Here is a 16,585-nt window from a genome sequence, read left to right as displayed (position 1 = left end):
TGATTATACGAGGAAATTAACTGCTCAGTCATTTCAGAAGGCAGATAATATTACATTCAGCAGAATAAAGACCCTGGGGGCAGCTGAACCCACAACCTGCGAATTTGTGTATAGTGCTCAACAATGGGAGTTATAGACCGTTTACAGAGGGCAGTTCTTCCGTTTGAGACCTGATGGCGCCACACGTGCGCTCGGAACACGGCGTCATTACTTGCCTCGTAAGTCGCCGGCGTATGCCTCGACGCAGCAGTGGAAATGTGGAAAGAGAAAATACATGCTCTGTTGTGGATTGCAAGAATTGCGACAAACAGTGAAAGGGGCGGGATGCGATCGTTTGCGAGCTTCACGGAACCTAACTGCACAAGGACGTACTGCCCCTGTTCGCGCCCGTTGTGCATCCACCCATTCCGAACGGGCGAACGCAACACACATGTTCGCCAGCGCAAGACAGCGAATATAGAAAGAAAGGTCTCGATCTTCGAAAATCTGCGAGGGTAAGTGCGCAACATAGCCGCATGCACAAGCTGTCCTGCCACCGAAACGTCACAAAAAAAAGTCGACTTACGCTCCATAACTCTACTGCATATTGTGCAGTGCATAGCCGTGCGAGCGGACAACGCTTACCGTCAGTTCGTGTATTACACACCGCCTTGGTGCTACTGTGAAACTTCGCTCCAAGTAGCGCGGTTTTCGTGGACCACAATCGAAATAAAGCATTGGTGTTACGGCTGCTGTGCTCCGCGGTTGTCACTCCCACGCGATCCATGCGAGAATTATGTTAAAAGTGACTCCGGCTGATTACTTACAACCAACGAGCCCTCGAGCAATTTCATGCCCGCATATCAAGTATGGTGCGTACCACAATTTTATACTATGTGAGGCTGACATAATTGTGAACTTCTTGTAGTGAACGCCGTGCCATGCGCGCGTTATAACAATTATATCGCGGAATCCTTGTCAACGATTGCATGCAATCGTATGAAGGCTGCTTTATGCATGGTACGGCTTAAATGATTGGGTAACCTTTGTTTGTTTATTTATTTTTGTCGCCTTCCTTTGTTTAGCAAACCAACAGAAAATATTTTAGGCTTCCTAAGCACCTTTAACAGGTTGTAGACAAATGAGTACGATGTGCATGTGAGCGTTTTGGAGCAGTGTCTGCATGCATGTACACAATACGACAACGACCTGCGCAGCCGCAGGGTCATTAAACCTTGCTGTTTTAGATATTAACAATAAAAAATAATAAGCAAAGCCTTCAGCGGCATTCAGGCGATCCACCTGTTGCCTCGAACACGCGGAGAGCTCAGCGGCTCTTCGCGACATGAAGCCAGATCATGTTTTCACGCCTAAAGTGATCAAAGTGGGGTTTTCACATGTCCTTGGAAGTTTCGGACCAACTAGTGTCGTCTTCCCACTCCTTTACAACCGTATCAGCTGAAACACTGCCTGTCGGAACCGAAACATCAGACGCAGCAGCCGTCGCGACGAGGCGCGCGCCGAGCGGTCAGGAGGCGAGTAATGGCGGCGTGATCACGTGATCAAAGATGGCAGCCCCCATGATACGCCGCTGTAAAGCGTCTGTAGTGACTACATGGCTATACTGCCTTCGCTGGTATTCATCCTGCAGTCTTATGTTCAATATCCTCACCCGCGCCACATCCGGCCGGCAATAACAGTCGACATGCGTTAGGCTACATTCTCCATGCTCCGGTTTTTTCCATGCTCCGTCGCCTGCGTCGCGCCCGCAGCTGACGGAGGGGGCCGTTTTTGACCGTTTTCTCCCCGAAATCGGGCGGCCAGTGCCGCTGGGTCCTGCTCTACGTTACCGCTCAGCGGCGGTGCCGGAGCGCCGCCCCACGCAGAACGCGTCAGTCGCAGCGCGAGCTTGCTTCAAGTGGTCCACGGCTTGTTTCCTGCGAATAAGAGCTCGCGCTAGCGAGAATGGAGGCTTCGGCGGCGTCGGCGATGCGCGGGTTCGAGGGTGTGCGGAAAAAAAAAACTTTTTTTTTTCGCAGTCGTGAGATGCACACGTTTTGCACCCCGAAAAGCGCCCGTTGCCAAGGAGCAGAGAGCGGATAACGGTTGTATTTCATTTGGCTATGTACGAGGTGTTCCAGCCAAAAGATTCTCCGAATGAGTTTTGTGTTAGCACATTAGAAAAAAATACACTAGTAGAAAGGCGCAACCAATCGACGAAGCAGACTACTTATATGAAGACCAATTTCACAAGTTCAGGGGAAATATTTCGATATTGATAACAAAGTTAATTACCTCAATTGATACCTTCAATTTTGCTGACTGGCTAGAATAAATTCACTAAAGCGTGCATTTCTCTACCGCATCAATAATAGCTTGCCATATTCGAGTCCATTAGCTTTAGCGCCGTACGCGCGGTGTTTTGCAGCAAACTGTGGAGTTGCGCATAGTTATCGAAACTTGCTCCTAACTTGTGCGTGAGCTCGCGAGATCACGTCGTTTTTTGTACGATAAGCAGCAAACAAACTAAAGCTGAGGAGCCGACAGACGACTTTCACCAGACCGTTCTTCGGAGCCCGCTTGGGAGCGAAAAAAAAGGCACTGACGTAGGGTCACGTGGGAACGGCGAGCGCCCACCCAAACTGGTTTGCCGGTGTCCGGCGCCTCTTTCGATTCGAAGACAACTCCGTTCCGTTGCGGCCGCGGTTTCAGCATCCGTCGCCACCGCGCAGTAGTGGAGGTCGGCTGTGAGAATGAGGTCTTAGACTGCGAGTGCTACGTAGAGTATGGTCAAGCGGGCACCACACAGGTTCAAAGCAACTGTCAAACATGATCTCCCGGCCAGAACGGAACCCTCTTCTTCTATTGTCTGTAAAATCATTTGCCTAAAACAGTTACTCAACTAACTTTCTTGTCCAATGAACGCCACTACTAAAAAAATTATTCCTGTGCACTTCAATTCGCTTCTATAACTGCTAGTTTGTTTCGTAAATATAACCTAATCAGCCCCTCATTCACTTATCCTTGCCTGCTCAGGTGAATAGGGAGGCTCTCTGTTCTAGCAGTAGTGATACAATAAGTAGCATTTGGAGGTTATCGTAAAGCTGATGTTTTCGTAGCTAAGGTACCGAAGATAATACGAATATAAAAATGAAAGAAATAATTCAAGAATATTCTTACGAAAAGAATATTCATGCGAAACCCCGAAAAATTTGCGGAAGCGCCATACTTCATGGACAAGTGATGAAGATTGCTGGTCACTGGCCAAAGTCAATAAAGATGGAAAGACGTTTCGGGAGCGCTACGGCTCCCTTGTTCACTATATCTCGTTGTTCACTATATCTCCCTTGTTCACGTTTCGGGAGCGCTACGGCTCCCGAAACGTCTTTCCATCTCTATTGACTTTGGCCAGTGACCAGCAATTCTCATCACCATGATACCTGACCAGACGGTATGCCGTCAAACCCTCGACTTCATGGACAAGTCCAGTTTTCCTGGACATAATATTTAGATGTGAGGCAACTGTGGAATACTGTGGGATACTGCTGTGAACACGTTTTTTGGGAATGGTCTAACCTTCCCATGCGTACCAAAATCCTGGTTTTAAAGTTTGTCCTGCGCTCGTGCTGGGTTGTTTACGGTGTCATAGAAGACCAATGGGGCGCCTTTTGACAATAAATACCAGAGAACTACAAGCGGCCACGGAAGGAATCGGCGGATATATGGACTGTCAGTGTGCCATCTCACGATATGCGAAAAAAAAAGAATTCATAAACAACTTCCCACTGAACAATGCCTTTATCCAGAATTTCTGAGTATGGTTAGAGCGGTAGGTTTCGAAAGAGAGAACAGAAACCTTGCGGCAGTATTTTCACTCTGTGATCATCATTTCATGCGTCTCGAGAAATTACCGTTTGCTACTGCCGTCGACGGCGATCAATCTAACGCGAAATGACAGTTGACGAGAGGGACGAGAGTTGAAAGCCATTGCCACCGCTATCAAGCATGAATGCAGGGTTTACTAAACTTGGCCGAACGCTGCCGCGAAGACTAGTTTTCGAAGCCATATGCTTTCAGCACCATGGACGCCGCACGAATGGACGCGTCGTGGACACGAACGAGCGGAAATCAATCGTGGCAGCATGGTGCGCGACATGGGAGTGGGCCCTGTTTTTGAACCGGCTGCCGTAGAAAACTACAGCGAGCCCGGCTGTTTTGTTGTGTCTACTATTCGAGAACTTTTCGAAAACTTGAGGTCGTATTCGATTCCTTATGGAGAAATTTTGAATGTGCACTATTTGACTCGTTCATCGAATCGAAGAGTAGGATATTACATTGGATGCTAGAATATGACGAATTTTCGCACACCCCTATTCCTAAGAGAGATACGCTCCCGAAGGCGTCAACGACCAGCTCATGTAGTAGACACTCTAAAACCGGCCGGTGAAGAGCGAATAACATCCGGAACACAAAGGACGGGAGTACAATTCACTCGCGCACACAAGACAGAAGCAATGCAAGGCTCGGAGCTGACCAGCCATGGATGGTGTCGTGACCGTACTTCTGGGCACGTGGGCCCGATCAAGCAGCTACCGTGAACAGTCGACAAGGCCGACGACCTCGCGACGGCAGTGGTGCACTAAGTGGATTAGTGCAGCGGAATTCCTTGAGCGGAGGTGACCACGGCAGCAGCGGCGAAGGCAGGACACGCGCCGGAGGTATTGTCAGAGCAACCACAGCGGAAACGGAGGCGAAGTGGCGGCGCCAGTCACGCTGGCTGTTAATTGAAGACTGCTGTGTTCCCGACTAGTGTTCTGGACAACCGGCGGGGAAGCAAGTTCATTCACCTGCTGGAAGACTGCGGGAGATTCCTTTCCAGCCGGGCTGGATAAGTCAGCATCTCCCCCTTCCCATCGACCCAGCTGCGAGAGAGTGGAACAGCCCGCACCTGCCCTGCCGTGGGTGGTAACACGAACGTTCCCTTCGGTCCATCCGATTGGACAGTGCTCTTCGAACATTATTCCACAGCCAGGGATCTGGGGAATCCGAACCATATTTTACTCGGCTGTGAGTGTGGCCGAGAGAAGCCTACTAGCTTCAGTCGACTACGGTTGACGAAGACGTTCCCTTCTACTGAGAGTCATTCTCAGTCCCTCTTTGTAAATAATGTAAATAAGTGTATAAAGGTTTTCGTTACCTTCCTCTAAACCCAGTCTCCCATCCTCCTCGTCCCATCTCCGGTCTCCGGCCATGCTACCCGCGTCGCAACAATGGGGAGGTGATGGGCTTATTAAGATTCCGCTCCACTGAAACCAAGGAGACCATTAAAGAATAGTAATTTTTGGTAAATTAGTAAATTGGTTTTTGAGGAAAGGAAATGGCGCAGTATCTATCTCACATCTCTCGGCGGACCCCTGAACCGCGCCGTAAGGGAAGGGAGAGGAAGGTGGGAGTGAAAGGAGAAAGAGAGAAAGAGGTGCCGTAGTGGAAGTCTCCGGAATAATATCGACCACCTGGCGATGCTTAACGTGCACTGACATCGCACAGCACACGGGCGCCTCCTGCGTTTTGCCTCTATCGAAATGCGTCCGCCGCGGTCGGGTTCGAACCCGGGTACCCCGGCTCGGTGGACAAGCGCCTTACCACTGAGCCACCGCGGCGGGGCGGTAATTCTTGCTGTGCGATGGATTCGATTAGGCGAGGAAATTAACTGCTGAATCATTTTGGAAGGCAGATAATCTTACATTGAGCAGAATAAAAGGCAACTACAGGCCGTTGGAGAGAACTGAACCCGCAACCTCCGCCTTTGTATACAGTGCTCTGCCAAGTGAGCCACGGTGACGGCATGGCTGTACTGCCTTCGGAGGTATTCATCTTGTCGTCTTATGTTCGCTATCCTCACCCGCGCCACAACATAAAATAGCAGGAGAAATGAGTTACGTAGTGGCACGTAGAATGGGTCAAACGGGGACCCACAAAGGGCTGGTACCACTGTCAAACGTGACTGCCCGGACAGCAGAGTTCCCTCTTCTTTTAGTCTCTGTAAAACTATTCGCCTCAAATATTTGCTCAGCTAACTTTCTCGTCCAGTTAACACCACTACAACAATAAAAAAAATATTCGCGTACGCTTCCGTTCGCTTTTATGGCTCCTAGCTTGTTCCGTAACTATAAATTAATCAGCCCCTCATTCTCTTATCCCTGCCTGCTCAGTAGAATAGCGAGGCTCTCTGTTCTAGCTGTACTGATACGATGTGTGGCATCGGAGGGTTCTCGTGCAGCTGATGCTTTCCCCATTAGAAAAGGCCCAACATGAGACTTGAGCTTCACCAGCAGCAACTACGTCCACCATTCTCACCTGGAGTGGCACTGGTGAACAATATGAAGTGCAGGATATACCTAACATGGGCTTACCAAAGCAGGCCGCCCGACAGCCGCCGTCGTAGTTTTCTTGGCTAGAGCATTGCTTGAGACATGCGGAAAACTTGGATTTTAGTGGCACTAGCGGTTGCCTTTTATGCTTTCTGTAACACGCAACGACGAAGCATTACTCATTGTATTCTGCCCTGCACTCAACACCAGTACGAGTAAGTTGAGAATGAAATAAAGTACATTTCCGTATGATTTCTTCAGTTTAAATGACTGATGGCTCCTTTCGTGAATATACTTTTGAAATAGAATAGCCTGAACACGAGACACAATAAAGCTATTGCTGAACTTAATTTCCGTTTAGGTATTGACCAATTTTATAGGCATGGCCGAATCATGCTACGAAGAAACAAGCGATTCGGAAAACTGCAATGCCTGGGCATGATATACGTCTTTCAAGTGTTCATTTGGCTGCTGGACGACCGCCACCTTCAGTCTCTTGCCTTATTCGTGCAGAGCAGATAGTTGGCTTTCTTTGAGTGCTGACGCTGTCTGATGTGCCACGGCATTTGTTGCGACCTTCCGGCGCGACGGTCAAGGACGGACTCACCCTACCACCCATTAGTGTTCTTTTTTGTGTGTGCCATCTCCCACTTGTCGTTTTCCGCCACATGTCCTTCTGGCTCGGGGAGCGCCTGGGGGGGGGGGGGGGGGGGGTGTTTGGAGGCTCGCGCTCTGGTCTTCCGAAGTAATCAGTTAGGAGCCGTGCCGGCTCACCCAAAGCGGAAGCTCTTTGTGTGAGCGCGGGCGCCGATGCCCCCTCAAAGGTGCCGCGGTTGGAAGGGGCTTTGGACAGCGTGGGGAGAGGCAGTTGTACTCCGGACGCCGAACGACGAGCAGCTAGCTTCGCTGACTGCTCGAGCGTTCCGGGAGATGTGTGGTTACTTGCTATTGATTCTTTCTACTTAACGTGTTTTAATAAATTCACCGAGTTAAGTTTCAACGACTGGATCAAGTCTGATAATTTGTGATTAGGCCAACAAATAGCGGCAGCTACGCATAGTTACAACAAAAGTTCTGGTGCCGAAACCCGGGAACGGATTTCTTACATCGACCGGACCCCAACGACAACGACAAAATGGAGGTGCTGAAGAAGAAGAGGAAGGCTGTCAGATCATCAGCGACGCGTCTCACTAAAGAAGCCGACGACATCTTGGCCGCCGAGACAGCACCCGACATCGAAAAGGTGAGCGTTCTTCTCGAGCGCTTACAATTGGTGCAACGGCAGCTCAACGATGTGGACTCTGCGATTGAGCCACATATCAAAGGTGACGACGCAGACGCTGAGTTTGAACAGGTCCTTGAGTATACGGACAAGATTGCCACTAACATCTGCAGATTAAGGCTCAAGACAAATCCTGAAAGCCTGAAGGAATCAACGACCACCTCTACGACTTCCGCACATCACAAGATAAAACTTCCCAAATTGGAACTATCGAAATTCGACGGAAGAAAAAATTGGCAGCCGTTCTGGCAGCAGTTTGAGCCAGCTATTCATACGAATCCGGACCTCTCCCCTGTTGAGCGCTTTAACTACCTAAAGTCGCTTCTTTCTGGAGAAGCTGAAGCCGCCATCGCCGGACTTCAAGCTACAGCTGAGTGCTATACCGATGCCATCGAAATCCTCAAGCAGCGATTCGGCGACCAAGCGGCCTTGATACAGGAACACATGCAGGGGCTCATCGATATCCGGGGTGTGATGTCTGCGGGAAAAGTATGTGACTTACGGCGGCTCTACGACGACGTGCAAGTGCGTATGCGAGGCTTGAGAGCGTTAGGTGTTGGTGACGACAGTTACAACGCCATGCTGTATCCCGTCCTGCTTCGTGCACTTCCAAGGGAGCTCGTCCTCGCCTTTCACCGCGCGCACGCAGAGGACCAACATGCTCCGAGTACAACGTCATCGACAACGGCAGAAGATTGTGCCCGGTCCACGACATCCTCAGCAACAGCGACGGTCAGCCGGGCACCACTCAAGTTGTTCTTCAGACTGGAGTTGGAGAGCCGCAAGAAAGCCTTCGAGCATCGACCTGACACTGCACCCGGTAAACCAGCGTCTCATTTTCACGGGCCAAAAGGCGAATCAAGAGGGAGCATTCGACCCTCCTCGGCCGCAGCTTTGCTTGGCTCAGCATCGAACATCTGCCCAATCTGCGGATCAAGCAATCACGGAGGGGAAGATTGCAATTCAGATTTGGATGTAACGCAGAAGAAAGCAATTTTAACGTCCAAAGGCAGATGCTTTCGCTGCACGAAACAAGGTCACAGATCCAAGAATTGCAGAATGAGACTGATCTGTAAAAAATGCACACGAAGGCATGCGACCTCCATGTGCGATCCCGCCTTCATTAATAACTCATCGAAAGGAGAGGGAGCTACCGAAAGAGCTGGAGGAGTCATCCTGCATGCTTCCGAAGCCGAGGAGAATCGTCCCAATCAAAGTGTGCTAATGCCGACGGTGACCGCTTGGAACAAAGGGACTAAGACAAAGCGAATGTGTCGAATATTATTTGACAGCGGAAGCCAAAGAAGCTTCATTTTCGAAGATTGCTCGCGGCGGCTCGGTTGCCGACTGCTTGGAACCGAAATACTCACTATTGCAGTTTTCGGAGGGGTACAGAAGCAGCGCACATTCCGACGCGTCGAAGTGCATCTACTCGGAAAAGGTGACCCCAAAACAGAATGTAAAATTGAGGCCTTGGAGGTACCTACTATATGCGACCAAGCCGTCCCTTGTCCCGACAAACAGATCAGGAAGACTCTGCGCGAGCGCTCACTGCCACCGGGTGACGAATTTCAGGATCCCCACACTGCCCTGATCGACGTCCTGGTCGGTTCAGATCACTTCTGGGAATTTCTGACTGGCAGGATGGAGAGATTGGACGCTCGGCTAACGGCACTCGAAACAGTGTTTGGATGGGCAGTGCAAGGCAAAACTTCATCTTCCTGCCAGGAAGCGACTTGTGCTCATGCAGTCGTATTAAGAGCGACGGTTGCAGATGCACAGGTAGAGCCTGTTTTGAACTGTTTCACACCTGTTGAGCTTGGACAACAAAGGAGAGTAAAAGCCACGAACCTCGTCTGTGGAGAAGAAAACGAACTCCTAGACTTTCATCGATTCAGCTCCGCAACTAAGGTAAACCGGGTGACAGGTTGGATTCTGCGGTTTGTAAATAACCTGCAAACGAAACAAAGGCATACGGATCCCCTATCGGCTCTTGAATTGGAACATGCACAACTTTATTGGCTGAAGGAGGCACGGAAATCGACATTCGGTACCGAGCTGCAGCGCGTAGCCAAAGGAGACAGGACGCCGCGTGATTCAACCCTCAACGCCTTCGTTTTACGAAGAGATGACAACGGGTTGCTACGGATACGCAATCACCCCTGTTCAGCGGACAAGGACTACGACGAGCGGCACCCTGTCGTCCTACCGAAGCAGCACCGATACACTGTCTTGATAGTGCATCAGGCTCACAAGAAGTTGTTGCATGCAGGAGTGAGGGACACGCACGTGCAGCTGCGCGAAGGGTTTTGGATAGTGCGCGGCCGGCAATTGGTGAAAGGTGTAGTGCACTCCTGTGTTGTGTGCCGGCGGCGGAGTGCCACCCGCGTCGAAGTGGACACGGGCCAACTACCCCCCGACAGAACTTCTCAAGCAGAACTTATTGAGGTCGTCGGAGTAGATTTTGCGGGCCCACTCCTCGTGAAAGAGGGTTCAAGTGTAGTTAAATCCTACATTGTTCTGTTCACTTGTGCTGTGACGCGTGTTGTGCATTTAGAACTGGTGAAGGACATGAACACGAAGCCTGGGGACATTGTTTTGGTCCGCGAAAGCTTTCCTCGCCTCCTGTGGAAAAGCGGAGTCGTTGTAACGTGTGTTCCACGGACGCGACGGAAAGATAAGGTCTTGCGAAGTCCGGCTGCCGAAGGGCAAAGTGGTTAGACGACCTGTACAGCCTTTGTACCCGATTGAGCTGTCGGAAGCGTAGAATGAGTCGGTGACCCATTCGGCGGGGGAGTGTTGCGAACTTCCGGCGCGACGGTCAAGGACGGACTCACCCTACCACCCATTAGTGTTCTTTTTTGTGTGTGCCATCTGCCACTTGTCGTTTTCCGCCACAAGTCGTTCTGGCTCGGGGAGCGCCTGGGGGGCGTTTGGAGGCTCGCGCTCTGGTCTTCCGAAGTAATCAGTTAGGAGCCGTGCCGGCTCACCCAAAGCGGAAGCTCTTTGTGCGAGCGCGGGCGCCGATGCCCCCTCAAAGGTGCCGCGGTTGGAAGGGGCTTTGGACAGCCTGGGGAGAGGCAGTTTACTCCGCACGCCGAAAGACTCGAGCGTTCCGGGAGATGTGTGGTTACTTGCTATTGATTCTTTCTACTTAACATGTTTTAATAAATTCACCGAGTTAAGTTTCAACGACTGGATCAAGTCTGATCATTTGTGATTAGGCCAACAAATAGCGGCAGCTATACGCATAGTTACAACAGCATTAGCACCCTTTTCTTCCGCCTTTCCGCCGCGTTTGGCGGCCTTGACGGTCTTCGATATAGCCTCGCCCTTTTTAGCTCCAGCGTCAAATCCACGACCAATACCCAGCATAGAAGACCCTTTCTGCTCTCTACTCATTCGGCTTCATTCTAAGGCCGCAGCACAATTACGAGTATGTGAATTGAATGCGGTAGAACTAACGCAAAACCCAAAGGATGATCTCTGCCCTTCCCCTTCATGTCAGTACGGAAGCCGGCACCACTTCTAGTTGAACGGATCAACTACAAGCGCACAGATTATCACAGCGCTAATTCAGCCACCTGCCAGCTGTTCGGTAGGTGCAGCACTTGGCACCTTTAACATTATTCAGAAATCTTTTATAGTTAGCCTTAGTACAGTCATTATTGCAGTAGTACACAAAAAAGAAGAGAGCAAAAAAGAATAAAGACAAACAAAATGACACGAACGAAACTGCCACTTGCTTCTTGCTCATCACTTTCCAGAGCGTGTTTTATGGGCAAGCGAAACGCCAAAATATAACAAGACATAAATAATTGAAAATGCCTCTTTGTCCTATGCCCGAGCCCTACGAGGCACTGAACACATAGTGCACGGGCATCGGGGGCTGCTTCCGGTGTTGCTCGCATCCGGTAGACGCGGGTCACTCGGATCGCAACCCTATCAGCGTCAGTTCGTCCAAAACCCATGCCGGAGACCAACTGGTTTCCCGTGTGATGGGCAGCGGGACGAGCGAGGCTATCTCGAGGGCCAGACGCTTGGAGGTCTGGCGGTCTGGAACCGCGGGCTTGCACGGCGTGCAGTGACTGTTAGTGCAATCGCCTTCCACCAGCAGGACCGACCGGATCCATTCGGCCGCATTCATGTTGGCGTAAGCTGCTGGCCCGTGGTCCATGAATGGTGCGCTGTCCTGGAATTACCAGATTATCGAGCTTCAAATGTGGATGAAATGCATGCGATAGGTGGCGCTAGAAACATGGGACGCATTGAAAGGCCTTGCAAAACTGCGCAGCGATCGTTGCTGCCGGTAGACAGAATATGATGCTAGAGCAGCACTCCTTGCAGCACGTAGGACTCCTCGAACAGGCGGTAGTAGCTCGCGATGCAAAAGAGGTGGGCATTATCGACGATCGATGCCAAAGTAGTTTTCCTTAATGAAAATGTCATTCGCGCTTTTTCTCATTTCAAGCAGTGCCTCTTACGCACCGTTGCTTGAAAAGAGGATGAGGTCTACTGCTCTTAGAAAACTGCCACTCAGAGAGTAATAGCAGATGTGGGAATACCTGCCACGGAGGGTGCCATGTCGGCGTTGCGTGCGCTTCCGTCGATTTATAATTTCTATGGAGTGCGAACGCTACGAATTACATGCGATTACCGGCAGTAAAGTCGATGGTTAATAGGCATAAACGCCTGGGGGACTGTTCGTGGCTGCGTGAAAATTTCGTGAAGAAATCAGTTTCGGACAAACAGCTTTTATAGATGATTCCATAATTAGTGCGAAAAAAAAACAGAACCTAAAAGAGAGAACTGACAACAGGAACTCTCGTGTAGCGTCTCCTCTTCCTTTGCGCTAATTATTTAGTCATACAATTTCAACTAGCTAACTTCATGAGGTGACGAGTTTGTTGATACCCTTGTTGTTTAGTTGGTTGGTAAGCCATGATCTCAGAAGAACCAGCGCAAAAGGACAACGGGCAGGTCGTCCCCCTCAATTCTTGTCCGTTGTCCATTTGCGCTGCCTCTTCGGAGAGATTCTAGATGCTCTTCTCAGAGCTTTTAGATTTTCTTCTTTTTCTATTATTCTCGAATAATGGCAACAGTTTTGGAGAGAAACTCGGGGATATTTACCTGCAATATAGGCTGTTTAGCCAGCAGGTCGTAGTCCCAGGCGGTGAAGGGCTCGACGCGGCCGCAAGCAAATGCAGGAGCAGCGGGCTCACGCAGCGCTCGGTGATGGCACGAACCGTTGACTTCAAACAGCACAGCCAGCCCTTTCCATTCGGCGGAGTTCGTGTTGGAAAACGCCGGTGGCCAGTGGTTCATGAACAGTGCGCTACCCTGCAATGTCCAGGACGTGAGATGCAAATGCAGCTGACCTGCATGCACCAAGTGGTGCCAGGAACACGGGGAACCGAAACGGCAAAAAACTCTTGTGAAATTAAGCACGATATTTGTAGACAAACACTTCTGGAAGCTGGAGCAGCACTCCATGTACTGCATAATAAATGGTGGTAATAGTTCGCAATGTAAAAGATGAAGGAATCTACCTCTAGTACAGTGCCTCACACCGCATGCGCTGCTGAGCTGAAGATCACGCTGATTAAAGGAAGAGGTCAGCTATAGCTTATGACATAGATCCGGTGTAATTAAAACCGTTATCGTTAAGTTTTAATATTGTTGTTATTTAGTTAACAGGGTGCTGTGATCTACGGCCGCACGAGAGTACGTGCACTGGGCACTGCGACGTATATGACAGACGTAGGTCTTTGGCTGCACACTCTCTCGCGACCCGACACTGTGTTTACTTCGACAAGTGTCAGCCCTACTCCTGCAGCGGTTCGCTTTCATTAAGCTTACCGCACAACTTCGTCTTTCGGGAAGGAATGGAGGGCTTGGATAAACACGGAATGCTCGACCCTCATCACACCCTTGACATATCAGTCTCATCTCACTCGTATTCTTGGCCCACATCTGGTCCTGCAGCTGGTTTAGCGTGAGATGTGCTGCTCCTTGGTTATGAAAACAGCCAACAAGCCTAGTTCTCCCATCTTAACACCCTTTCTGCTGCGCTGTGATTTCTGAAGGTTTTTTCCATTTATTGAATCCGACATGCATTCAATCCCACAGGACATGCATTGAATTCGAGCGCAGTGCCATGACACTCTACATTCTGTCAAAAGTGGTTTTATCTTTAAGGTTATATGCTAAGCACAGGCTGCCAAGCCCCGCGGGTAGAAGCTTCGCGCGAGCAGAAGGACCCCGGTCAGACCGTCGCCGCGCGTACCGCACTGTTGCAGCGTGCCCTCAGTCTCCCCATGGACAAAAGCGAAGGGCAGCAACGAAATGGGGTTCTAATTTCCGGAGCAAGACGTTTATTTAGGTGTACTTCATGCAACGCTTGATATTTCCGAATCACCCCGTCCACGGATGGGACGGAAGAACAAGCTTAGGTGCACGCACAGGGTGACATATACAGTGGGCGCTGCCAGCACAGCACGCTGCTGCAGGAGAAAGGCTGTGACCTCTCGAGTAAACCTCTTGTTTCGGCACGACCGGAAAGGGGTGATTCAGAAATATTAAGCGCCGCATGAGAAACACCACAATAAACATCTTAATCCTGAAATGAGAGCCCTGTTTCACTGCGGCCATCCGCTCTCCTCCCTGCGGAGACTGAGTTTGTGACGCAACGGCGCACCAGTGTGCATGCCTCTATGCCTGACCGGAACAATTCGGCTCGCGCGAACCTTGAACCCGCGGTGCTTGGCAAGCCATGCATAGCGCAGAACCCAGAAAGTACACACTTTTGGGACAATACAGACTGTCATGGCACTGCGCTCGGATTCAAGTTATGTCCTAAGCTCATGGAAAATCCTTGCGAAATTACAGCAGAGTATAAAGGTTGTAAAGATAGGAGAACTCGGCTTGTTGAAGGTTTCCATAACCAGGCTGCACGCCTCAGGGTAAACCAGCTCACGGCACCGGATGTGGGCCAAGAATGCGATAGACATAAGATGTAAAGAGTGATATGAGGGCCAAACAATCTGTATTTATCTGAACCATCTATTCCTTGCTGAAGGACGAAATTGTGCTGTAAGCTTAATGAAAGCTCCCCGACCATACCACAAAACCTATTCCCACTGCAAAGGACACTGCACACAAGCCACATATCTTCAGGCGAATCCTTTTAAGGGAATACAAGCAGTTTAAGGTTAAGGTCTAGTAGCGAATGTGACTATGCCATAGAAAGAAGATGATGCTAAGAAGATGCATAGAAAGTGCGTGGAAATCTGCCCCATCACGATATTTGAGACATTTGAGATGATACTTCTGACAGTGATGAGAGATTGCTTTCAAGGAATGCCGAAGGAGACTGATAAAACATTTCAATGCTGACTGCAGCCATTTCATAGCATATATCACTGTTCCTTCCACCCGATGTGTTTGCATAAAAATTGTAGCACACCTGAATATATTCGCCCTAAAAAATCTATGTGAAGGTGCGCACCGAACTGTAGCGAATCGAAAATGGCGGATCGGGTATACGCCGTGCCATTCATGCCCTCTCCCACTCAGTATAACTTGGAATGCACAAGATGTGGCCAGAGCTTCCTACAAAATCTAGTGCGAGCCCGGTGGTGTTGAAGAATAGTGCATCGAGCTCTGATTCCGAGTGGTGACGATTTTGCAGTATGCACCATGTGCCATTCAAGTCCCGTGAAGCGCAAAGCGCAGTAAAGTCGCTTCCGGCACGTTGCAGGTCATACTGAGCGCGGCATACACATTCCCTTGCAAGAGCTGTAGTACAACATTCAGTGACCACTGGCTATATGTTCACGAATATAAAGCTTGCACGCAATAATGCAACACGTCTTTTTTTTTCTCCCAGCATTTATTGTGCACCGCAGCACGCAAGGAATTGACGCAGGAGATCTGCCGCGCGAATCTTTCCGAACCTTCTTGATCAAACTACTACTAGCCACTACGACGGCCGCGGTAGCTACTTTCCGTGGGCTTGGCGTACGCCTCTACATAGCCTTACCTTGAAGCTCGCGACGTGGCTGGCGGAGTCGGTGCGTGCCATGAGGGCACTCACGAGGGCGACGAGCTGGAAGCGGCCGTGGTCTCCGAAAGGCCCCTCGTCGAAACTATCCGCCGCGTCCTCCAGCTGGAGTGGCCCCTGACCCTTGCCCACGAAGCCAGCTGACTCCAACGTCGCGAGCGCCTGGGTCTCCAAGGGTCTGAGCGGACGAAGGCTACCCCGACTGCAAAAGAACATCCTCTCTGGTGAGCTGCGCATTCTGAACTGCTGACGCTTCTTCATCTGCGCGAGAGCCCGGTGTCACGGGGCCACGTCACGCTTAGCGCGCCGCTGCTCTTCTTCGTCGTCATTCTCTTCCTCCCGCTGGTATCGGCCATTGGGCGCATTTATTTTTGCAGCCCCGGTATACGTGCTGACAGGTCTCGGCGTCCGCTCTGACAGAGCGCCATGGTCACATGACCTACTTGCCAGGTGCCGCTTGCGGACTCGCCGCCAGTGCCTGGCTCCCCCTCGGTTACTGTACCAGGACGCTGTCATCTGCTAGCAGACGACGCATCACATGGCCACCACGACGCCCAAGCAACGCCGTGCGCTCGGTCACGATACTCAGTCGATTTGAAGACCGTATTGCCAGCTTAGTGTAGGTGCATTACACAACTCAGCTTCGGAGGTGTGCTCGCCGCTACTGCTCGCGGCGAAGTTCGCACAAAGTACCCCAACTCGTTGCGGACAGGCAGCCGGAGTAAAGCCTCCGCACAGATGTTGACGACAAACGCTATAGCTACTCAAGTATGCGAGTTGTTGAACTGCGATGTTTTGAGGTAAGCGCGCAGACACCATGTTGCAGAACACGCGAACAAGAACCTCTTGACGACACGAGCAAACAATACGCTTTCGAAGCCCCTAACGCAC

The 16,585-nt window shown here is 50.6% G+C and overlaps 1 protein-coding gene across 1 annotated transcript in view; it reads right to left on the bottom strand.

The window, feature by feature from the left end:
• LOC149326239 (uncharacterized) overlaps positions 1 to 15,910 on the bottom strand; it is a 35,719-nt gene extending 19,809 nt beyond the window's left edge. The window contains exons 1-2 of the mRNA XM_089564512.1: positions 15,674 to 15,910; positions 12,763 to 12,972 (exon numbers count right to left, since the gene is read on the bottom strand). Coding sequence (XP_089420638.1) covers positions 12,763 to 12,972; positions 15,674 to 15,910 — 447 coding nt within the window. The remainder of the gene's footprint in view (positions 1 to 12,762; positions 12,973 to 15,673) is intronic.
• Positions 15,911 to 16,585: the final 675 nt, after the last annotated feature.

This window comes from Amblyomma mixtum, chromosome 10, assembly GCF_055824585.1.
Source record: "Amblyomma mixtum isolate Tamu chromosome 10, ASM5582458v1, whole genome shotgun sequence".
Lineage (NCBI taxonomy): Eukaryota > Metazoa > Arthropoda > Arachnida > Ixodida > Ixodidae > Amblyomma > Amblyomma mixtum.
This window is presented reverse-complemented; position numbering and strand designations above follow the sequence as displayed.